Source organism: Pseudonaja textilis, chromosome 5 (assembly GCF_049901715.1).
Source record: "Pseudonaja textilis isolate UNSWEBS1 chromosome 5, rPseTex1.2, whole genome shotgun sequence".
In the NCBI taxonomy this organism is placed as follows: Eukaryota; Metazoa; Chordata; class Lepidosauria; order Squamata; family Elapidae; genus Pseudonaja; species Pseudonaja textilis.
The window spans coordinates 48548714-48574747 of NC_141994.1; the positions used below are offsets into that span (position 1 = coordinate 48548714).

At 39.6% G+C, this 26034-nt stretch overlaps 1 protein-coding gene and 1 pseudogene across 2 annotated transcripts; one reads left to right on the forward strand and one right to left on the reverse strand.

Annotated features, from left to right (window-relative positions):
• Window positions 1-361: 361 nt before the first annotated feature.
• Window positions 362-1804, forward strand: LOC113438142 (noggin-1-like; annotated as a pseudogene).
• Window positions 1805-3060: 1256 nt separating this feature from the next.
• GCAT (glycine C-acetyltransferase) lies at window positions 3061-24488 on the reverse strand. 2 transcript variants are annotated; one of them, XM_087934814.1, is made up of 9 exons: window positions 24215-24486; window positions 19457-19587; window positions 16502-16603; window positions 15791-15937; window positions 15134-15288; window positions 13213-13295; window positions 12409-12580; window positions 10676-10797; window positions 3061-3363 (listed from the first exon to the last, which is right to left on the reverse strand). In XM_087934814.1, exons 1-9 carry the CDS (start codon window positions 24411-24413, stop codon window positions 3290-3292), a joined length of 1185 nt encoding a protein of 394 aa, XP_087790940.1. In that variant the 5' UTR covers window positions 24414-24486; the 3' UTR covers window positions 3061-3289. The 2 variants fall into 2 exon arrangements, with proteins under 2 accessions (XP_087790940.1, XP_026551798.2); XM_026696013.2 differs by lacking the exon at window positions 3061-3363 and adding an exon at window positions 6240-6974 and having other exon boundaries at window positions 24215-24488.
• Between the last annotated feature and the right edge of the window lie 1546 nt (window positions 24489-26034).

Below are 26034 nucleotides of genomic sequence, written 5' to 3' on the forward strand. Positions count from 1 at the left end.
CATGTATGAGTTTTCTCTGTACTGACTTACCATCTATGCAACAGAATATGTTCTACTTGGAACATGTTCTATAGCTTCATTCTAATGTCAGAATGAGTCCTGGGTCACAAAAAGATCTATAAACGTGGCTAATCATTGTTGCCTTTACAAAGAAAGCTAGAGTGAAATTTCAGATGGGATTTTAACTGAAGAATTTTCAATTTTCCAGAGAAAATGAGGAAAATGAGGGATCTATTATGCCTGGCAATTGAACATTTGTCTTATTGGGGGACTTCTAGGGAATTGCATAGAGATAAAAAGAATCATTCCCACTTTTTGATATCTCATTGTTGGAGACGGAATCAAATTTTTGAATGGTTGCATGGTCTATGTTCAGGTTCCAAAAGAACTCGATTCCAGAACCACAACTGTTCTTGCAGAACATGCATATTATCCAAATGCAATGCAAGCAATTGAACAAAAGCTTGGTATGCAATAATCCAGAAACCGCTTTACTGTTACAATAATTTGCATATATGTCAAGTTAATGGTCTACTATGGGGTGGACGGATTTAGTGAAAATCTGAAATAGTCAGGAATGATGGATTTGTGATCTGACCCATCTGGAGGGCATTAGGTTGGGGAATGCTGATCTAGACTAAAAACCCAGAACTAAGTTTCAATTTGACAGTGGCTGGTGAATCCAAGCCCTAACATTTTTAAGGAATTGCTCAACTTAAAGTTCTTGAACTATTAATGCTGATGATAGTATATCATTAAAACTCTAGGTTAGTAAAAAAAAAAAAAGGTCCAAATGGCTTAAATGAGGGCTCTCTGTTTATGTCAATGGGAACCACAGTGTTATTTGTTATCCAAGCCTGCAAGTAGGATAGAGGGCAGCTGCTAAACTCTGGGTCAAAGGCTGATAATAAAAGAGGTGGAGAGAAAGAAAGGCTCATAGAGTTAGCTTGCAGCAATTGAGACACATTCAAGTCCTGAAGAAACATGGATGTTAAAGTATGGTTGGCCTGTATGCTGCTTCTGGAGCAATGGAGCCAGGAATCCCACTACATTGGAGCAATTTTCGTCTCTCAAAATGGCGGCTTTTCCTTAAGTGGGGTTCTCTGACCACCGAATAACATCAGGGTACTGGAGTAGCCCAATCCTGACACGCATCTTACCTGGAGTTAAGCTGCAGACTCAAGCAAGGCCTTACAGCCTCTCCCTCTCTTCTGAGGACTACCACTATTCTGTGCCCAAGCCAAAGCACTTGCGTACTTCCAAGCTGATGAAGTTTCTGGGATCTTCCTATGACCCTTTCTAGATGTCTCCTGAAGACCCCCAAAGTTGGAACCCAAGCACTGAAGAACTGAGCACACAGAACCTAGAGCTGGCTAAACATACAGCCCAATTTAAGAAGAAGCTCCTGGAGGAGACAAGCAAACCTCAGCTTCCCAAGTTGCAGCCATTGCTGCCTTTTGAGGATGGAATCGCTCGTAATTTGAGCCAGTCCTTCATTCATCATCTATGTTGATGGCCAGTGGATAGTGCAACCTGTTCTTTAACCTCTTCCTAGGTAGACATGGGATCCGTCTTCTGGCCACGCTGGATACGCCATACATACTGTGACCTGATGCAAGCTGGGTGCTCTTGGCCTCCAGGCATGTCTTGCCAGCCAGCCCAAATTACCCACATCAAACTCCTAGCATGGCACTGTTGGATAAATGGAACCCAGCCTCTGAATCGTAGAAAGTCTCGTAAGGAATGTGTTTGGAGATAAATTCCTTATCCTGTTGTAACTGCATGTAGGTGTGCCTGCTCGTGATACGGATGAAGTGAAGTTTATACTGCAGCATTGGACTTCGTGAGGATTTTGTTGTCATTTCCCAATTAGATTAAAGCTCAAGATGACATAAACTTGAGAGCAATAATTGTAATGAAAATGAGAGATGTCTTTCATGAACATCTGAAAAACTGTGCTTGGAGGAATCTTCACAGCTATGTAAAAACCAAAACAAGACCAGGTATTACAGTTCTCTGTCATACCCAAAGAATGCTAGCCAAATACAAAACAGAAACACCAGCATCTTTCTCAAATGTGCTATGATGAAATAATAGCAGAAACTATATATGTTTTAATCAAGAGTTTTGGAACTCTGGAAATTTAGTAATAGTATTTCTTTCTTTTAATTGGAGATGATGCATGAGATTAACATTAAAAAATAAAGGGGGATAAAGAAACAAAAGGTCTTAATTAGAATTTGGGTTAACAAATCTCGGCATATTATTATCTCTATGTTACTAGATATTTATAGTCTTGGTTATGCGTAATTTAGTAAGCCTTATATATAGGGTACATTTTCCATTGTGGATTCTATTTAAAAAAAATTTTTTTAAGTTAAGTTCTGCAGTTTTGATCTAGGTCTTTGAAATTCAAGAACTGCTATTCAGTTTACTTTTATCTATATGAATTCCTAGCAATTTTTTAAGTAAATGGAAGATTCCTGCTTTGCTAAAACTTCCTTTGGCCTGGTTTCCCTTCTATGTATTTGTTTCAAATATACCCCATGTCTGGGAACATAAATGATGCATCTGGGAATTGGGATAAGTTGTTGTATAAAATCAACAAAGTGCAGTACAAGTGTAATACTATATACATGATTCCTGGGGCTTCTAATTAGACTTGGGTAGGATGATGTCACAATAATAATTTGACAGCAAGAAAATTACATAATTGATGGCTTATGTCTGAAATGACATGCAAGTTGCTAAATTATCCAACCTTCTAGCATCTCAAAAGAACATTCTCTGGCTTCTCTGGAACCAATCTGGCCAATTGTATAAAGCTGGGTGATATTTTGATGCAATTTAATTTACCTATGTGATTGAATGGCTTGTTACATGTGAGATAGATTGCCAGTATGTTATCAATTAATTGCAAAGTGTTAAAAATCCTTTGTGATGAGATGTTTGGATGTATATGAGTTTAGCGATCTCTTGCTCAGTGTTGCTTAGAGTAAGTTTTGTTCTTCTAAAATGGTCACTTTGAGGTCTGCAATACAGTGTCCTGGGATGCTGAAATATTCTGATATTATTTTATTCTGTGTCTGTATTACTCAATGTATTTGTATTTTAGGACTGAAAACAAGGACAATGTAGATCATCAAGCTCAAGCAGATGTTATGCAGTGTTTGATCCATGCAGGCTGGGGAATTCCTCGGCTTTTGCCTCATAAACCAGAACAGTAACATTGCTTGAAAGAATGACTGATGGCTGTTTTTCCTGCCAATAGATGATATCAGGGGCCTCACTACGAAGGCAGAATATGATTCAGCAGTGAAGGCAGCATGAGGTATGCCAGAATACATTTGTGCCATCTCCGTTCTAGAAGAAAACACATTAATCCTGCTTTGAGGAAAAGTCCTGGCCAGAGGAATTCCTTATTCAGCTTGACTTAATGAAAAATTAGACAATAAGGACCTTAACAGGAACCAATGTTGACTTCATAAGGCAACAGATCTGCCAAAATGCACTTCCTCCTAAATCATTGCAATAGAATCAGTGCAATAGAAACTCAACATTGCAAGACAGTTCTGGGTTCATAAGACAGATGCATTCCAAATTCTTTGAGAGTTATATTTCAAACCTTCCTACCTTGCCTAAAAAATATCTCAGTACTTGAGAATATGGCAATAGCAATAGTATTTAGACATATACTGCTTCATAAGGTTTTACAGCCCTCTCTAAGCAGTTACAGAGTCAACATATTTCCCCCAACCATCTGGATCCTCATTTTATCAACCTCAGAAGAATGGAAGGCCGAGAACTTTGGGCTGATGAGACCTGAACTGCTGGCAGTCGGCAGTCAGCAGAATTAGCCTGCAGTCAGGAGTGGGATTCTACCGGTTTTGTCCACCTCTGTAGAACTGGTTGCTCTGAAGAAGAGTAGACAGAGAGCATACAAAGAACCGGTTCTATCTCTGCTGCAGTTTTGGCCCACCCGCACGCCTGGGCTGTTACCTGACCTTTATTTCCTGCTTTTTTCAACCACAACTGCTTTGCGCGACACAGCTGCGGTTGAAAAAGCAGGGAAAAGGTGTTTTATCAACCGCTGCGCACCCATGCGCAGTACTGCTCAGCTCTCCAGGCAGCTAGCTGACGATGATATACACACGCGCGCAGCATAAAATCACCGAACCGGTAGTTACACCAGTCGGATCCCAACCCTGCCTGCAGTACTACATTCTAATCACTGAGCCACCGTGGTTCCACAATAAACATTCCAGAATATTAGTGCCCATAACTAGAGTGAGGTGGGAATTTCTGCTAAGTTTTTTTAATTCCTGAAGCTGAGTGGCTCTTTCAAAAGATGTCCCTGTGTCTTGTTTTATAATTGTTGATTGCTTAAAGGCTTGTTGAGTCAAAGGCTCTCACAACATAATGATCATAAGAACAGAGCATAGATTAGGTATTTTCCAGCAATTGAGATAACAGTTCAAACAGGCACAACAAGACCATATTATTACATTCTTATTATCATGAAATCTACTTATATGCCAATAATCAGTCTCATATAGTGGTTACAGGCATCAGACTAGAAACCTGGAGACCATTAGTTCTAGGCCTGCCTTAGGCACAAACCAGCTGCGTGACCATGGGCCAGTCACTTTCTCCCAGCCCTAGGAAGTAGGCAATGACAAACCATTTCTGAAATCTTATCAAGAAAACTGAAGGAAGTCAATTGCCAGGTGTTAAGGCTGCTTCAAAGGAATACATACAAATTCTAATTTTGCAATTACTGTATAGCTTATGAACATTGGCAAAATGTATGTGAATATCCTACTTTGTAACATTTTTAAAGTGTTCATTTCCTTTACCCTTGACCTCCCTCCATCAGCAAGCACACTATAACCCAGAAGGCTGTAATAATGGAAAGAATTAAGAAAAAAACACTTTGATACTTGTTTCTTTCCCATTCAGTTTGCTGTTGCTCAGGACAACAAAATCCAAGAGGTATCACTGCAAAATGTCTTGAGTAAGATTAGTCATTATTGCAGATTAGTGAGAAATAGGAAAGTCACATATGTCCGGTTTTTCTATGTATTTCCCAAAGGTACCTCATGTAATTCATTGATAGCACAGAATGTATGTTTCCAGCCATTATAACTGGCTCACTGGTTGTCACCATCCCTGTATATATGTAACATGAGAGGGCAGAGATTTTATTTTTGCTTCAGACAGAAAAAGGTTGGGTTTATGCTAATTTAATGAGCGGTCAATACTGCTTTTTAAAAAAGAAAAATGGCAATGCTTTCAGATATATTCTTATATCCAGGGGTGGGACTCGACCAGTTCGGACCAGTTCTATAGAACCGGTTGTTACGATTCTGTGCAGTTCGGAGAACTGGCAAATGGGGCCAATGGCTGGCCCTGCCCCTCTCCGTCTGTCCCTTCCCTCCTTGCCTAGTCAGTCCTTATCACGCATGCACCACATCGCGCATATGCCCGACATCACTGACTGTATTCTCCCCCAACCAGTCACTTATTAAGGTTTTTTTTTCCTCCCAATGATCAGCTGTTCCAATGATCAGCTGTGCCGGGATCCCCCTCGCTGTCTTACTGCTTCACCCAGGAGGCTTCCCTGAGGCCCAGGAGGCAAAAAAGGGGCGTATGGAGGGGATGTACTGCCTGCCCCCATTCTATTTTTTTTTTGCCTTTTTAGGCCTCGGGGAAGCTTCCTGGGTGCAAACCCCCCCCCCCACAGGAGGCTTCCCTGAGGCCCAGGAGACCCAAAAATAGAGTGTGTGTGGGGGTTGCTGAAAAAAAAAAAGCCATGCCCACAGAACCGGTTGTTAAAAAAATAGAATCCCACCCCTGCTTACACTGTATCTTATAGCTATGCCAGTCTGACTTCACAGAAGGGAACCCAACCTCTTTCTTAATCTTAACAGTGATTTGTGCCAGTTAGGGCTTCCACATGCAGGCTATACAAATATAGAGCTACTGGACTAGTGCACTGTATTTCTTGGTTGCCGTTTACTGCTGTTCAGCTCTTTACAGGCCAGATATGGTAATCTCATGTACATGGTAGAGCTGCAAAATCAAATTTGGCTTTATCCCATTATAAACATGTTTGTACTCTGGCTCTTTTGTCCCATTTAGAACACATCCTATTCCTTCCCTCTTTCCACTTCTTTATTTTATACACACACACACGCACACACACACGAGACTATTAAAAAAATACAGAGAACCAGCAATTGTTTGTTAATATTTTTAGTATATTGTAAGGAAAATGAATATACGACAATGAATAATGCAATGTATGTATGTTCCGCTGCTTTGGGGTCCCTGAGGCCAGAGTTACAAATATGCCCTCTAGTGATCAATATGAAGAAACTGCTTCCATAAAGACAAATTTATGCAAAGGTGAGAAGGAAAAAAGCCATCTTTCCCTCTCCTTCCTCCAACTTGATTTCTGCAAAAAAGGGGTAAAATGCACAATGGCCTGAGCATAAGGCACAAATCAGAACGAGGTATTTTATGCAACCTGCAACCTTTTCCCTTGTGTTGTAAGCTCTCGTTGCCTTTGACCAAGAGAGAGGCAATCGTTATTATCAATCTTCTAGCATAGTAGTGGACTGCAGTTCTTAGAAGAACTTAAACCTTCAATTAACATTGCATCATTGGAACTATTGCAAAGTAACCCTTATAAAAAGAGCAGGCAAACTGGGGAATTTGGAACTGTAGTTGCCACAATCCTTGTCATTGGCAAAGCCAAGGAGTTATTTGGCAGCATTTGGTTCCTGTTGTAGAATGGCACTGTTCATTTCCTGCAGCTGTTTAAGGCAAGGCTCCATGTTTACGCCCCACTTCAATAAAGGCCTCCACACATCGATCAATATCTTCTTCGCTGTGAACAGCTGAGATCTGAACCCGGATACGGGCTTTACCTTTGGGCACTACAGGATAGCTGAAGCCGATGACATAAATGCCTGTTGGGTGACAAGAATGGTGCTGCTGTTAGTCCAGCCATGGTTTTGCTCTGGGCTGATATGAGGGAGTGAAGTTGGTATGGCTATCTGCACTTGGGAAGGGTAGCCATAGCTAGGTAAAAATGCTTCCCACTCCCATCTCCCTCATACATACATTCACTCTACTCAGAAGCACCCAAGCTGGTCTTTCAGCTGCCTGTAATCATTGAGTCACATCCCACATTTTCAAGGATAGGCTGATTGGCAGAGGCAGCCACCTCCCACCCAGGTTCTTAGCTTATGAAAGCAAACATTAAGACAGAGTGGGTGTAGTAGAAGAGAAAAGGAAATAAGCTAAGGGCATGCAGATGGGAGAGGCAATGTCTGGAGATTGGCAGCTATTTTATTTTTTTATTTATTTATGTCAATTGCTTACAAGATAATAGGTATAAGTAAAAAACATAGTTATGTGTTGTGGCTCCGGGCTTGGATTCAGCTCCTGTGATTAATATGAGTTCAAGTGAAGAGGTTATGTCAGAACAATATGAACCAGCCTGGCTTACTGATTGGACTGATAACCAGGATGAGGAGATGGATGTGACAAAGGACGACAGACCTGATGTATTAGAATTGTCAGGACCTTTGACCTCCTCTGGTTCCTTATCTGATCAACAGCCGGGAATGGCTGACAGGGAAGTTTTGAGAGAGTCTTCTAGTGGAGATGAGAACTTGGAAAATTTGTGGTTAAATGTAAAAAATAGAAGACGGTTGAGAAGGCAAAATCAGCTGGAGCGAATGAGGAGAGCGAGTCAGTAAATTAGCACGTTGTCTTAATGAGTATAAAAGGACACAGCTTGGGCTGGTACATTTCGCCAGGAACAAAATGACTATTTGAGTGAGGACGTTACAGCAAAGAGCTCTGAGGCTGAGGATTTATTGCCAGGACTGGTTTGCCAGACAGAGTAAAGATTTATGCTGTGGTTTCTGCCAGCCGTTATCTTGTAAGACTTCTTTCCATTTGATTTAATTGTGAAACGGCTGCTTTCTGTTTTGTTCGTTTGAATTTCAAGGGAGTCATAACAGTTATGAATATATGGATACATATAAGAAAAATAAAAAAAAGAAACAATAGGACAGGGACGGTAGGCACGTTGGTGCGCTTATGCACGCCCCCTACAGCTATTACAAGTAGGCAACAGGACTATCAGTCAACTGCTAAAGCAGGGGTGTCAAACTCACATTGTCATGGTGCTGTCACGTGACATATCATGACTTTCCCCCCTTTTGCTAAACCAGGTGTGGGTGTGGCCAGCATGTGACGCATTCAGCCTGCAGGTCGTGAGTTTGACAGCCCTGTGCAAGAACCAGAAGCTATGGTGGGCAGCACATCCTGGCGGGAGTTCTGCCTGGAGCATTTCTGGGAGCTTGGTAGCAACTAGAAAAGGAACAACTCCTGAGGCAGCACCTTATCCTAACAAGTGCAAGAACTTTTGGAAAAGGGCAAAAAACTTTTGGAAAAAGGCTCTTATTTCACAACATTTGAGACTTTTGTTTGAATGAAATATTAAAAGACTAAGCATAAAGGATGTGTATTAATGATGTATTTACATGGCAACAGTAACTTACAAGTCCTACGTGATAGAGCTGTGCCTTGGGCAAGGGGCCGGATTAGAAGACCTCCAAGGTCCATTCCAGCCCTTTGGTTTTAGGACCCAGAACAATAGCCTGTTGTTGGGAAGGTGTGTGCTGCAATAAAGCATTGTGTACAGATTTGCTACATTGTGGTGTATCCAATCCTAGAAAGCTTCTGTAGCAGACCCCGGCTGAATCTTCTTTGGCATCCTCTGCTTCAACTGGCACTCCAGGTTTCAGGCCAGAATCTTTCCTAATCTAATTAGAAGGAGCAAAGTCCTAAAGAATGCAGGAGAATGAATAGAAAAATGAGATGCCCTTGGAAGAGTAGATGGCTTTAGGAAGAGGGAAGGAAAAAGAACAGAAGCAAGTAGCTAAATCAAAAGGACATTTCAGAGTACTCGAAGTCAGACATGGATGCTTGCCATCCACAAATCCGTAATTCTAATTTCACTCTCTCTTTAGGACTCATCAACCAAGGTGGAAGCAAATGCCAAATCAGCTAGCAGCTCTAAAGTACTTGGGCTTCCAGTACTATGTAATGTCTTAAGAGATCATTTTAGGATCTCTTTCAAAATCGCAAATGGCACATTTTGTGGATCATTTTGAGACAAAACAGAAGTTGGAAATTGCTAAAAGTTCAGTTGATATTTGCCATGACTCATCATAAGGAAGATGTCACGAATTATTCTCCACTCCATACATACTGAGGTCAGAAATAATGAATATAAGTTGCAGGTGTCTGGATTTCACTTAAACATAAGCAAAACTACCCAAAAGTAAGAGCTGTACAAGAATGGAACAGTCTACCTAGGAAGGTTCTAGGTTCTTCACCTGAGAAGTCTTTTAAGAAGGACCCTTCTCAAGGAGGCCTTAATTCGTTTTCCTGGATCTAGTTCCCTGAAGTAGATAACCTCTGAGATAATCTTTCAGTTTGATAGTGTCATAATTCTATGAATTTTCAAAAGGAATTTCTATTTCATTTATTAAAATAGAAGAATTCTCAGAAGTAGCAATTAGTTCAGTTGTTTCTTCTACTCAGGCAGTTGTTGAATTATGACAACTGGGACCAGGATTGCTGTTGCTAAGTGATGTGATCATAAAGTGTGATGCATCATGCATCGCTTAGCGATGGCAATCCAAGCAGTCCCAGTTGTCGTAGCAAGCCTAAGACACACGGGTTGTTCCATGGGGAGCAGAGGGAGTCCTAAGTAAGAAGTGGAGGGGTGCCTGTGTTCAAGCACAAGATGGCTAGGGAAGAAGGGATATGGTGGGTGCATGACTGGAAGGCCCAGGGAAGGAGGGTGTCAGTGAATATGAGCAAGCTAAGAGGGAAGGAGGGCATAATGCACGTATGAAGAAAAGCTGGTGGGGGTGGGAGAAGGAAGGACTTATCTGAGTGGCTTGTGATCTTCCCTGACGGCTTCCCATTGACTTTACGTGCACAGAGAAGGTCAGCAACAGTGATCATATGATTGCAGGATACTCTAATTCAGAGGTGTCCAATTTGGGCAATATTGGCTGGAGAATTGTGGGAGTTTATGTCCATAAGTCTTAAAAGTTGCCAAGGTTGGACAGCCCTTCTCTCGGTTCATAAGTATGAGCTGGATGCCAAGTGCCTGATTTCTATTCACAGGACTGTTGCGGGGGGCACAGCAATAGCTGGAACTTTGAGGACTGATTGTAATTCCCTTGATTCAGAGCCATAATAACTTCAAACAGCCAGGAACGAATGATTATAGCTCAACTATTTGTAATTAAAAATTGCCAAGAAGTTATCCTCATTTACCTGTTCTATTAAAGAATAAAATGAATGGGACAGGAAAGCACTGGTTCCAACTCTGATGGCCTTCAATGCAGACGGTTGCAAGTCATCTTTTTTTCTCACAGCGCTAAGATTTTAAGTAGGTTGTTACAAATGCCCTCTGGAAGTTATGGATTATTACTGCCCATAGTATCTATGACTGGGTATAGAGTGATAACTTTACGCCTTCCTATGATTTAATTGGCGCCGAAACCAATTTCTGAGGGCCAAAAAAAATCACATCAGATTATACGGTATGAGCCTCCAACTTCTCCAGAACATTTACCTCTTTTTAGTATATCATCAGCCATCACTGAAGCTAACCGGGCATCACCCAACATCACAGGGCAAATAGGATGATTATTGCCTGAAATTGTAAATCCAGCTGCTGCCATCTTACTTCGGAACCTGCAGGTCAGAGGAAATTCATCATTTGATCTATTTTAAGCTAAACATCTCAACAATTCAATCCTTAGGAACAATAACTTTCTAAGAGAATTCAGATGATGGGTGCCAATAGTTCTATAAAATGAGAACCACTGAGAATATGTGCAGTATAAGGGTACAAGTTCTACCTCTGAAAATAGAATAAGATCTAAGCATATTTGATTATTTAGTTAGGCAACAGCTGGCTCCAGCAACCACTTTGTTCCTCTCCTTCTCCTTCCTACCATTGATTGCAAATAAAGTAAAATACTTTGGAAAAGTATGCACATAGACAACTCATTAAGGAGTCAAGATGTCTCCTGTTCTCTCTCTTCCCCCATCCTCACAGCCAGAAGACTGGCTGAAGTGCTTTACCCATCTCATAATTAACCAAAGAGGATTCAAAGCTCATTTGTAATGAAGGCACAATTGCTCCAAATTCCATGTTGCTGATCTCAAATCATTAGGAAGAGGACCAAGAGAAGCAGCACTTGTGCTGTCAGTATTGGATGTGTAGGTTCAACTCATTATGATACCTTTATGACACCAAGGAAGAACAGAAAAAAAATAGTTCTAATGACAGACCAAAGTAGCTACATAAAAACTCTGCCAGTAGCCACAGAATGTGGAGAAATATCAGAAAATGAAACAGAACATCCTGAAGGAGAGCTACACTGTCTGGCTAGAACCAGAGAACCATGTTACCACATTTCAATAGAAGTTCTACCTTTTGTACAAGCTGAGCAAATTTTATTAGTTCACCTAATTGGCACAGCAGTGCAAGGTATTTCATTGCCTTTGCCTGAAATGTTGAATATTCAACAAGGATTGGGATGAGATTATAGAAAAAGCAAATCAAAACAGAAGGCAACAGGAAAAAAAATCCTTCCTATAAGGAAAAATTGTGGAAATCAGATCAGTGTCAACTTAATACATCTTTTAGGAGACAGAGCTATATATGGAATTATAAGTATTTCCACAGAATTCAGTGGGTGTACATTTGTCTGAGGCAGAGAGAGTTCAGTTCATTTCTCAGTTCTCATTTGAAAAATACTTATTGGAACTGGATAAACAAGGATGAAAATATAAACTTATCCACCCAAGCCACTTTTTCCATTCATGTCACAAAACATACCTAGGTTCAATTGCTAAAAAATGCATTGCTGAAGGGAATCCGTGCAGAGTAAGGACTGTTGATTTGTTAAATTCTAGACTAGAGCGTGTTTCTCAATTCCTGCATCATGCTAAGACATTACAAAACTTTCCTAGTTTTACCTTGGCATTCTATGTTTAAGGTTTAACTATGGTTTATGATTCAGCATGCAGTGCAAATATAGGTTTATTCTAACAGTTAAGCAACCCTTATGGTAGAGCAAGGGACTTCAAACTTGGCAAGTTTAAGACTTGTGGACTTCAACTCCCAGAATTCCTGAGCTAACATGACTGGAGGAGGAATTCTGGGAGTTGAACTCCATAAGTCTTAAAGCTGTCAAGTTTGAAGACCCCTGCGTTAGAGAACACCCCCCACACCCTTTCTCTGTAGAGCAACCTATTAGATAATTAGAATGAAGGGCACAATATATTCTCCCTTACTGTGAAGTCTTGGCAGCCATGGACTGCGCAATGGCATTGCTCTCCATGAGTAGGTCCAGAGCTTTGGAGGCACAGCCCACAACAGCAGGAGGCAAGCTGTTGGAAAAGAGGTAGGGGCGGGAACGTTGGCGCAGAAGATCCACGAGTGCTTTAGGACCAGTTGTATAGCCACCTACAAAGAGAAAAAAGTATTTTTTCTATTACAGTCACCAAGGTTTGCGTTTCACCAACCAGTAATCCCCAATGAGTCTTCCAAGAAGCTGACACATTGTATTTTTCGCTTTTTTATAATTCAGACAGTGAAGATCAAAGATCCAAATGGAATCTTCCCAATGCATAACTGGTGGTCTGTGCTCCTCCTGATAATTCATACACTTGTGTGAAAAAAATGCAGTATTCAGCCAAAAGAGTATCCAAGTTCTTTACTTCACTTCTGAAAGGAACCTGCATTAGATGCAGGAAGAATAAGTGAATGGCAAGGGGCTGTAGGTGTAGAAAGCTAAGGACAGCATAGGATGGAGTGAAGCCTGAATTTCCAATTTTTTTCTTTCACTTAAAATAGGGCTGTTATTCCTATCAATGGCTTAATACACTTGTTATTTCTCATTTAGCCTCAACCTGAAGAAAATTGTGTTGTTAGTATTTGGTGGTTTGCTGCTAAATTTCATCAGGGCAATGTTAAGGGACTCCAGAAATTAGAAACATACATTAGAAAGCTAAAATAGAAAATAAATTGCCCTGTCTTTCCTCAAAGCTTCCAAGATTTAGAAACAATATGTTAAAATCATTAGCTGAAATTGGCACCTGCTGCTCCCCCAAGGGCTTTTCCAAGTGTTGAGTTGATTATAGTTACTTGATCCATCACTCCCAAAAGCTCATCGGTGCCCCTGCAGAAGAAAAGAACCTTAATAGTCAAGACTCTAGGCAGTTCAAGTCAAAGTAACAACAATCCAAAACTGGCATCTTACATTTGCTCCTTCACTATCATTTTCAGAAGGTAGAGGCACAAACTATCTAATCTGAAATGGAAAACCTATAAATTCTAATAGAATACAAGCCATTATTACAGTCTTGTCCAACTCAACAACAGAACTTGGATGCTGATGCAGTTCAATACATCTGGAAGGCATCAATCAGGAAAGACTATTCTATAGCACACACATTTTTGTATGGTTTTGCTTTTTAAATCTCCCTTAAAAAGACTTTGCCTCAAACAGATCTAGAATTGTATTCCGTGTATCTCTGTACACATACCATAAGAAGCCACTTCAGAATAAATTTTTTGTCCTATCTATAGAGAACTAACTCTTCAAACAAACATGTCCTTCTTGCTAATAAAAAAGCTCTTGTGTATCAGAAAGGATTGGGAGATGTATTCAAAAGAATCTATTTGAAAACAGGGACTAACAAAATATGATGGCAAGCAGCATGCAGAATATTCAGATCTAAAATGAACAAACATGCTTCAGATCCAGCATAGAGATCAGATCTCTACTTGTCAGGTGTCCTTTAAAGGAGTAGAAAAGAATGTATTCATGTTGGGTTTGAAGAATACTTGCCCACTTTGGATCTGAATATTATTCACCTCAAAGTGAACATATAACCTATTATTTCTCAATAGCACTTGCATTGGAGAAGATTAATGTAGTTTTAGGAATGCTTATCTACCACTCATGATTAATTCACAAAAGAACTCCCAGAAACAATCTGATAAAAATTGACTTATGTACAAGGGATAATGCAAACACAATTAAAAGGCTAATACTTCCCTTTATATACAGAAATGTATCTACACAAATATAGATACGGCACAGAATGCATTGTATTTGTTGTCATCTTACAAGCAGAACGGCAAACACGTTATGATCATCCTTTAAGCATATCCCTATTCCATTGAACTTTTTAATGCTTAACTTCCATTCTAGTCCGATTCTGATTATTAAGTTTTTATTATATACTGCTGAGAGCTTGTTAGAAACTGGCTACAAAGGTTGTACATGTTGATCATGTAACTGTGATATGCTGTAACTGTTGTAAATCACACTTATTGTCAAGCTCTTAAATTACAACCCATTGCTGTGGGGATGCTGTAAGCCATGTAACTTTGATAATTGGTCACAAACCTATTTTTGCAGTGCCACTAGACATTCAAATGGTTGCTAAACAAGAAAGTCGTTAACCAAGAACTACCTACATTATGCTAAATCATACTGTGTTTTATCTGATTTTGACTTAGCTTGTTGTGTGAACCCAACCATTGTGAACCAAAAATCATATCAATAAGAGTTGCGGTGGTGCAGTGTTAGAATGCAGTACTGCTGACTACTTTTGCTGGCTGCTGGCTGGCTGCAGTTTGGCAGTTCAAATCTCACCAGGATCAAAGTTGATAAAGCCTTCCATCCTTCTGAGGTCGGTCAAATGAGGACCCAGATTGTTGGGGACAATATTCTGACTCTGGAAACAGTTTAGAGAGGGCTGTAAAGCACCATGAAACGGTATTGCAGTGTGCTTTGGACATCACGGTTTATTTAAGAAATCGTGGATGATTTGATGTGAGAACTCAGAAAGTAGGTTGTATTTCTACACATTGTATGTAGAAAAATATGGTTTTATTTTTTTACAAAAAGCATCACAGAAACAAATTTTAATTTGCTATTCTCAACAAATATAGTCACTATATAGCTGTTTTTCTAACATGGATCAGAAAAAAGTAACAGTTTCTTACCTGCCATTAGGCCCAAGAAATCCAGTGGCATGACATTCGTCGACAAAAACAAAGGCATTGTATTTCTGAGCAAGGCCACAAATTTCCTTTAATGGGGCAATATCGCCATCCATGGAAAAAGCACCATCTGTAGCCACCATCCGCAGACGATATTTCTATGCAGAACAGTGGGTGACAAGAGTATAGGCAAGGGATTCTGGCTAGTTAAAAGATTCTGAGAGCTTTGTTTTGCTTTGGTTTTTGGGAGATCTGTAGTACTGAACAATCTACCCTGTTTCTCCAACAATACGGCCACCCCAATACGAAGCCCCAGCATGTTTTATAGGCATGAAATGAAATTAAGCCCCTCCCCCCAAATTAAGGCCTATATTAAAACATGCAAAATGGGGGGGAATGGTGGGGGGGCCCTTGCCATTAGGAAGTACTTTTGTTGCACACCCAGATATGGTGCTGCCTGCGTTGACCCCAATATGAAGTGCCCCACCAATGCCGAGGTCAACATCCAAGCCGTCGCTGCCCGCCTGCCCAAAGATTCAAGGGGGGGCGGAAATTAAGTCACCTCCCAAAAGACAGCCTAGCCATTTTTTCGGGGCTCAAAAAAAATAAGACCCGGCCTTATTATATGAGAAACACGGTAGGAGTTACCCAGCTACTAACCTGTGCCTCCTGCAGTTTGACTTCCAGATCTTGCATATCCATATGTTTGTAACGATACTTATTGGCTTTACAAAGACGGATTCCATCAATTATGGAGGCATGGTTCAGTTCATCTGACAGTACTGCATCTTCGGGCGTCAAAAGTGCCTGTAAATACCAGAAAACAAATAGAACAGTTAAAAAAATATCCCATCATAAATGGGAATTCTAACAGTGCTAAGGCATTTATTGTTGCTGTTTGGAATGTTGGTATGTTTATTATGTATTGTATTATTGTGTAGACATGTAAATTATAACAGATTATAACACAGATTATAACAAATTGTCAAATGTTTTTTTCTTAAACATTTATTTTCCTCTGACATCGGTTTACATGTTTTACCCCTCAATACTCCAACATCTATTTCCATATACACATTACTGGAATATTGTATGGATACTTATGTCACACTAAACCATGTTTTAACCAAAATACATTTGGCTGCATTCACACAATACACTAAACCAGATCAACTCATATCATAAATCATATGAGTCTAATCACTGTGCCATAATATCATGGAAAAAGGATCAGAACAATTTTTGTTATTTATTGTAATAGCACTACTAGAGTGAACCATTCAGAAATTACTGAAATATGGTTGCTTTACAATTGTGGTGGGTAATCCACCCCTTCTTGCATCAATCTCCTATTTACACAAGGTTAACAACCTCAAAGATCCCAGCATTGGCATCAAAACAGCTGATGTAGAGAATGGCATCTTCTCTTTGATGGAAACGAGCGATCTTCTCCTCCAGATCCTTATGTATATTCTGAAAATTTGGAAAATAGACAAAAAAAAAATCCCAACATAAATGGCCACAACTATCACTATCACCCATGCAGCTTGAAGAATCTACATCCATATTTTTAGTAATACAAACCACAGTGCATGCACACATTAATTATGGTTTACTTCAATCTCATTTTGTTGCACAAAGTAGATAAGTATTCTAAGCAGCACTATGCCATAAACCAGGGGTCGCCAACCTTTTGGACCTCAGGGACCACCAAACTCATAATTTTAAATCCCGCGGACCACTAATACGAATTTTGACTGACGGTGTCTTGCTGATGTTTTCCCAGGGTCTCTGCAGAAAGCAGCAAAGACTCTGGGAAATCCCCCAAAAAGTCTGCAGGAAAATCCCCCACCCCATTTTCCTACTAATCGAACATTTGGGATCGCAGGATACAGTCTCCAGCTCCGTTCTCGGGGAGTGGGAGAGAGCGGGGGGGACTTTTGGCTTCATGCAAGGAAAGCAGCAGGTGCAGAAGTCTTTCTTTCTCTCCCCCAAACTCTGCCAGAAATGAGTCTTTGCCTGCTCAGCCTGTTGGAGCAGGATGTCTTGCAGGGTCCCAAAGACTCATTTCTGGCGGAGTTTGGGGGAGAGAAAGAAAGACTTTTGCTGCTTTCCTTGTATGCAGCCAAAAACAGAAGGAGAAAGAAGTGGAAAGAAGCAGCCTGGTGGCCAGGCCAAGCGCATGGGGCGAGGGGGGGGGAAGTTCCCCCCTCTGCCCTTTCCCTCCTCCCCTCACTACCTTGTGTTGTGTGCAATGCAAGCGATGCAAGCCTTGTGTTCCCACAGGTCATTTGGGCGGCGCAGCCTTGTGTTCCGGCGCAGCCTGGATTAATTGCTTTGGGGGGGACATTTCTCTGTGGACCACCAAAATTTTCTCACGGACCACCAGTGGTCCCCGGCCCACTGGTTGGCAACCACTGCCATAAACAATTCACACATCTGAGTGTAGTAGCTTGAGAAAAGATGCTATTACCTAATAGATCTATACCTCCAACATTATGCTCAATTTCAGTATGTCCAAGAGTAACTTATCATAGTAGTCCTTGACTTACAACAGTTCATTTAGTGACCATGGAAAGTTACAATGGCACTGAAAAAAGTGACTTATGACCGTTTTTCACACTTACAACAGTTGCAGCCATGTGCTGAAAATTCGGATGCTTGGCAACTGGTTCAGATTTATGACAGTTGCTGCGTTCCCTTTTGCAACCTTGTGACAAGCAAAGTCAATGGGGAAGCCAGATTCGCTTAATCAGATAACTAACTTAATGACTGCAATGGTTCACTAACGACTATGGCATGGAAAGTCGTAAAATGGGGCAAAACTCATTTAACAAATGTCTCATTTTGCAACATAAATTTTGGGCTCAATTGTGGTCATAAGTCAAGGACCACCAGCATTTTCCACATAGAATAAGCCAATATCTACACAGTCAAATCCAAACGGAAGGCTGGTATTATGGTAACCTCTGTTTTCTTTTCAGAAATCTCCAAATAAGTGCAAATGCATTAACTATTATCCCACCAAGACAAATCACAGTAGCTTTAAAAAGACCTACTGTATGAGAAAACAGAAAATCCAAACTTTGTGTATAATAGAATCCTGAGAAACTCAAATTTTTATGAACTTTAGGCTCCTAAAGCTAGCACCAGAAATGTATTAGTAATGATATTTTTTCATGTTTTTATCTTTCTTCCAGTACCCAACTTTTTTATATAGAATTATAGATTCCATAATATAAATGTGAAGGATGTGCACTGCTTTGGATTCAAAGGTAAAAAAGAAAAAAAAAACACTCAGTGTGTAATGGGGCATATATGTGACAACTGCCTGCAATTCCTTCAACCAAAAGTCTTTTGTGGGGATTGTACTATAGCGGGAGAAAGGTCCTGGGAGATTTGAAATTGTAACTATAGAATTGTAATCAGCCTGCTTCCATAGACGACCTGTATATCGCTTGGGTCAGAAGGAATGCTGGGAAGATACATACAGACCCCACACATCCTGGACATAAACTGTTTTAATTCCTACCCCCAGGACAGCGCTATAGGGCATTGTAGCCAAAACAACTAGACACAGGGACAGTTTTTCCCCTCATGCCATCACTCTGCTGAACACTAATTCTTACAGTGCTTTCAAATGTCTATGTGTATTTACCCATATAGTAGGACTGTAGTATTTTTATCCTTATTATCTTCTTTACTACCCCCTCCTATTGGCATTGTTTTGATTATTATTGTTGTTGCTTTGCAAGTACACTGAGAAGCTTCTGCATCAGAGACAAATCCCTTGTGTGTCTAAACACACTTGGCCAAATAAAGTATTCAATTCAATTCAAGATACAGCAGATGAATGAAGGTGAATAAACATGTCCAGGGATAATGTTGCAGGATCCAATCTGGGTCCGGCTTTGGGACCCAAAATGTTGTCTTCCAAGCTAGAGAGTTAACTAGAGAGAAGTTCCCTGAAGATGGGTTCCAGTATGAGTCCAAAAGTCAGAAGACAAACCTTTGGTCCCAGTGACCAACCCAGATTGGATCCTGAAAGATGCAGCTCCTTCAAAAAGTTGCAGATACTGCTATGGGAGTACCCCATATGTTCCAAAGCATTTTTTGCCTCAAAATTGAACAGTCCTAAGAAATAATACAACAGAACCTTGTCTTGCTTTTGAAAATGTTTAACTCTTAAAAATTGTCCTCAGAGCAACTGCTAAGGAAAATCAAATTTTCAAATGCTTGCTCTACAAATATAGTGCTATAAGGCATTATAAATTGAATTATAAAATGATAGCTTTTACACAGATCCACATTCCTATGGCTTCCTACTTGTGTTCCACAGATGAAGCGGACAGAACTGAGGCCAGCTCCGTACTTCTCCAGAGCATCATGTCCAGCACGGATGACTTCTGGATGACTAGAAAGTCCAAGGTAATTGTTGGCACAGAAATTCAGGATATCTGCAAAAAAAAAAATGACATGTAGTAAGAAGAGGAAATGAACTGGGCACAAGGAATCCAGCCATATGCAGCTTCTTAAATAATTCTACATTTCTATTATATATAGAAATATGTTCTATATTTCAATTTTATATATATATGGTTTTACTTTATGTCATGAGATAGTTTTGTCCACATCCTATTCTGGTTAAGCTTCAGCTTCTGCTTGTCAGGACTTCTAGCAAACATCATTTTGCCTCTTGTCTGAAGTTTGAATATTTGAAGATAGACCCTTAAGAATAATATTACTGTGCATATCTTCCTCAAGCAGGTTTTGATACTTTTTTTAAAAACTGCACATAGAGTATATGCAGGTCCAGGTCTACTGGGTTACTAAAAACACCCTTTGTTTACACTAGCAAATATGGGAGAATGAATCTTTGTTTGGATTGTCAGAACTATGAATATAAATGCAAAGATTAATCATGAGAATAGCAAGATCAAAGCTAAATTATACTATTAATCTACTCCAAAGGTAGGTGAGTTGAGGTCCCAAATATGCACACTTGAATCCCTTTCTTTTTCTTTTTTTGTAAATTTTATTGGTTTTTAAAAACAAACATCAACAAACAAAACATAAAAACATAAAACATCTTTTTTGAAAGCAGCATAATCCCGGGTTACATCTCTTCGTACAGACACAAATTCAAGTTCATGCTCATTTTTATATTCCATTCCATATCTTATTACTACTCTACATTTTCTATATAGCTTCTCCCCTCTTTAAACTTTCTTAATTTTATTTTATTTATTTCATCTCAATTCAAATCATTGTACTTATATTCTTTGTCTGTCCTGTTTCAACGGTCTGCTATCTTTTCTCATTAAACAAAATTTCTCCTGTAATCACTGATTGGAGTATGACGCCTTTATATCTTTCCCCTAAAATTGTAGCACTTAATATAATACATAACTTCCATTCGGATTCTGCTTGGTACATTCTAAAACTACACACTATATTCTTAAAAAAAGAAAAAATTATAAATGTATAATATAATTAAAACAACAATCCATTCCAATTCAATTCTATCATTAATATTAATATTCATTTAAATCTTAACATTTTGCACATTACTTTTCAAATAAATATCATACTTCTATGGGAACAATTATAAACTTTCCATAGTTAATTCCCCCCCTTCACTTATATTTTATAAAACATTGACTAATTAAAATGTTCCCGTTCCTTCCTAATTAAATTTTCTCATTTATTTTATTTCATTTATTTTATTCACAAACATTTCACTAAATTACACTATTTTATCCCCCTTATTAGTCATATGTTGTTTCCAATTTTCTAACATTATTTCTATTACATATATAACAATACAATCTTATGTACCTTCACAGAATCCCTTTTTCAGTTAGATTTTCACCCATTATCTTTAAATAGGTCCTGTTTCTTTACATCTTGCTCCAAACCTTTGTAACTTCTCTTCCTTTCCTTCTTCCCTCTCTTCTTCTCTCTCCCCTTTTTACCCCCCGTCTCTCCACCTCCATTTCCTTCTTCTGTATTTCCCTTTTCTGTTGCTTTCCAACATTATATCCACTTTTCAAATTGTTTTTCCTTCTTTGGCTGTTTTTTTAAGTCTTAAATTCTCCATTCTTTCCCCCCTTTCCCCTTTCTTCCACACATAGAGTTACTTGTTCATTAAAGATGGCTTCTTCTTTGTCCCAGTCTTCTTGTTTTGCTTGTTGTTTCTCATAGTTGCAGATCTCCATTTCTAGGAATTGAAAAATGAAGCCAAAAGAGCCCTTCCCTTCTTGTGAATCTTCTTTATATTTTTTAAGTTCCATTTTCAGTTCATCCAGAAGTGATGCCATTGTAAAAAAAATTTTAAACCACCACCCAATTGTTTTTAGTCATTCAAATATAATAACCAAAAATCCAAAAGTCACCAAGCAATCCAAATACACACAAGCTGTTTCTTTTTACACTTTCTTCTTTTTTCACTTTCTCTTCCTGGGGTTACTGTTTAGTTGCAAAGTTCCAGTTAAAATGTATCTTTTAGAAGTCTTATTGAGATTTTACTTTAGATTCTTTTGAAATCCAGGCAGTCTCCTCCCTCCAGATCCTGCCCTTATTCTTTTCCTCTCCCTTCCTACTTATAGAAAAAAAAGTTTTTAATGTCCAGAAATCTTTATTGTCCCTTTGGCATTTAATTATATTTTCAGCTTAATTGCCTATTGATGCCAAAGCGGATTTTTCCAATTTCTTATTCAGACCTCTTGGTTGTCAATGTGAGGAAGGAGAGAGAAGAAAAAAAAAACCTTTCTCTTTTCACTTTCTTCCACTGCTTCCGACTCTTCTTTGGGAGCGATGTTATCTTTTATAAAATTTAAGTTCCAGGGTACCTTAATTGTTGTTTTTTCAGCTTAACCCAGTCAGCCAAAACTTTCACTTCTTATCTTCCTCCTGCACGTTCTTTTCCAGTTCTTCTTTGAGGCGGCCATTTCTGACCGCCGCTCCTACCGCCTTCGGGAAAGGGAGTTTGGCCAGCTGAGGAGGAGAGATGCGGCTCTCCTCGACCCTGCTGGTGATCTCCCCCCTCTTCACCACCTCTATGGGGTGGCTTAGCGCCGAAACCAGCCGGTTCGGGGCGCTCCAGCGGCAAGCCCAGGCAGAAACCGCGCACGATCGTGGATTCCTGCCTGTCGCCAAAGTCCTTCAAACCAGAAGTTCCACTTGAATCCCTTTCTTGTTGGCTTGGAACCACCTTTGTCGCTAATGGGCTTAAAGAAACTTTAAGAGCCTGTGCTGTGAATAAATCTGGGAAATAGATGAAAACTAAAGTAGAAAGCCTTACAAAAGAAATCAGTGTTAAAAAACATGAATCCCCATATTTACCCCAAACCCACTCTTCTAAATATAACATGGTCTTGTTCAAAAAAGTTGATCCCAGACCTTAAAAATCTACCCCGTCTTCACTTTCCTCACCTATTCCAATTTTCTCAATTCAACTATCGCAACAATATTCATGTGTGTGTGATGGGGAAGGCATTAGCCATGGAGGTGGTATGAACATTTACACACCAGGTTAATTCTCACCCAAAAGTCTGTAATCTGTGCATTGGTTCCTAGTTCAGCGACATTCCAAGTACTGATCCTTTTTAATATATTCTCAAATGACACAGTGCAAGTCAAATTACTAAGTATTAAAATACTAAAGAGTTAAAATGCTGCTTCTAAATGGAAGGAGTGGGGACTAAAATGGTAAATGTGGTTTGAAATAAGCAGATGGAATTATGCCTATGGGACAATCTAATCCTTAAAATTGGTCACCAACGATTTTTCTGGAATTCCTGAGGAGGAAGCATTAACATTTTGGAGCAGCTTTTGATGTTTTGTGAATATATATATAAAATATATAAAATATATATTAAATTTCTCATCATACATTTGATGAAAAAATATTCTTACTTGATAGCATGGTTTGAGTGTGATTGATTAGGTGCATCTGAAGATACTTGACTTTATCAAGTATTTTAGAAAAAGCTTTATTCCTAGAGCTAATTTTTATTTACAATTGAAAAATGGCACTGAAAAATATGTGTAATTTGCACATGGCTTCAATAAGAAGTTAGATTTTTTTTTTAGCAAATCAACAGGCTAAGGTTTTTTAAAAATGTCAGATCAGTATTACATGACCTTAAAATGAATTTTATTCAACAAAGTATTATTTTTCAAGACTACTGGACATCCCAAGGGACATATAAGAAAAATTGGGTTTGAACCTTTCTAGATTAGAAAGTTCATGGAGGATCTTTCCCAAGAAAAAGGCGTAGCACTTTCTGCAAAGTCAGTAGGAGTTGTCCCATGCAAGAGAAAAGTAACCTAAAAGAAACTCCCTGTATAGAATCAGGGTGACTGGGTGGAACTGAGTCCTTCCTGACTCCTTCACAGTCGCTGCCCAGGATAGAACTCTCTCAACTTTCTGAGTGGGAGGCAAGCATCTTCCCACTACCCAGATTGAATTTTCTCTCAACCCAGGATTGAACTCTCAAACTTCTGAGTCAGAGGTGGTATTCAGTAGGTTCTGCCCAGTTCTGGAGAACCCATAGTGGAAATTTTGAGTAGTTTGGAGAACCAGCAAATACCACCTCTGACTGGCCCCGCCCCCATTTATTCTGACTCCTGAGTCCCAGATGATTGGCTGAGTCTTTCTTTGTTGCCCTGCACAGGAGAACAGAGCTGGAAAGCAGGTTAGTGGGCTGGGGAGGGAATAGGGATTTTGCAGTAAATGGAATGGGTAAGGAATGGGGTGTTTTTTTTAAGGTATCCTTCCCCTGCCATGCCCAAATCCCACCACTGTTCTGAGTGGGAGACAAGCATCTTCCCACTTAGCCACCCTAAAAGTAACTCAAATCTTAACTTTTATACTTGCTCTGTCTTTTTTTATTCGTTTCCATGTACGGCTAACCAGCATCATTAACATACATGAGATGATTATCTGTTTTCTGCTTGCCAAATATGTCAGTTCAATAAGAAAGAGAAATATGAATTCCTGGAACTATTGACAAATAAGTTTCTGTATTCCCCTTCCCCCAAAGCTCCGTTTCTCTTTCGTTTCTCTTTCCCAAGGCTTACCTCCTCGGCTGCCTTCAACATTAATATGCGAGCCTTGCTTTGATGTTATCACCCTCTCGTTCTTCCAGGTCCCGGCCCCTCGGATACCCTCCAGCTCCCCCTCCAGCAGGTGCTTGAGCTGGGCCAAAGCAGACTGCGCCCGCGAAGGGCTGCGTTGCCCCAGAACAAACGGGGGCCGTAGGAACTGGCTCCACCACATGGCTCCGAAGGAAAGCTTGCCACACCGACACTGGGAGATCTGGCAGGCGAGGGCTTTTTGACAAAAGAGGCATGGACTGAGCAGTCAATCAGGGAACAGAAAAGGCTTCTCCCTCCAGCCGCACCAATAAGCAGCAGAATTTATTTAAAGAGACAGGGTAACCTTAAGGGGTGGGGGGGTGCGGGGAGATGATATTCTGAGATTCTAAAGCGGAACAGAAATTGAACTGAAATTGGTAAGGAGCGGAATGAAAAATAGCCAAATGGGTTATTGGAACAAGTCATGCAGGCCTAATAGGAAAGAATATAAAGAAACCTGGAAGCTTGCTTAAGTTAACTGAAAATTAACTTGCTTAGAATTAATCGATCAGATTTGTCCGCAATTTTTCATTTGTTTAGGAGTGTTTCTTAAACTTTGTTTCTCTTAGGATGCCTTTTCACTTTCAAAAATTATGGAGGACCCCAAAAGAGTTTTGTTCATATTAGTTATATTTATTGATATTTATTGTATTAAAAACTAAAGTGGATGCATTTTCTGCTATTATTGCTTCTTACGATTATTGGATGGGATTTTAATAGTGTACTATTTTTCAACATAGGCTGGCAAATAATTTTGATTTTACAGACTCCCGAGAGGGTCTTGGAGATCTCTGGGGGGGTGGGGTGGTCCTAGGGCCACACTTTAAGAAATACTAGTTTAAGGGGATGTTTGGCTAGAAAAACCATAGAAACTTTTGAAAATGTTAATATGCAGTAATAAGAATTGTTGTGAAATACATGGAATTCCCTTATCTCCTCCACAAGTTAGTGAGACTGAAATCTGTGAAAAAGAGAAGCTCATTTTTGCTGAGTTTAACACAACAGACTAGAGCAACGTGATTATTTGTATGTGGCTTGTTAAGTGCAATGGCTTTTGAAGCTACTGGATATTTCTGGAGATGGAACATAGCATAATGAATCTACCTGTTGCCTGTTATCTGTGCTCAACCTTATGTAGAAACTTTAGAGATGCTTTGCTAAGTTTCATGATTAGATTACTCTCAAGTTTCTTCTGTGGAATTGTCTTGAAGTCAGTTTGAGAACTACAATCAATTCACCATATAAAACGTATCAATAGAAGTCAGGACATACTGTAGGATCAGTTCAAATTGCCAGTGCTTTTTCTTTAATACAAACCCACATAGAATCCAAAAATTATCTGGAATTGACTATTCCACACCCAGGGATTTTAATGTGATATTCAGTTGAGTAAGATAAAATGGGTGGAAATTGGAGGGGAATGCCTGCTGCAGAAAAAGTTCTCTTCTTGGCTTTGTAGAATGACCCTTCCAAATATGTCTTATCCTGCTCTGATTTCAGACTAGGAAATTCCTATTTCCAAATTTAAAAAGTTTATCTCAGAGAGGGACAGCTTGCTCACACATCCTAATCTAGCTTGCTGATCTAGATATCTTGCTTGTATGCTGAAAAATGTCCCAAAGGTGCTTTTTTTTCAAAAGGCAACTGGACTTTGTTTTTCTTGAAGACGTTTCGCTTCTCATCCAAGAAACTTATTGGATAAGAAGTGAAATGTCTTCAAAGAATAACATAGTCCAATTCCCTTTTGAAAAAAAAAAGCACCT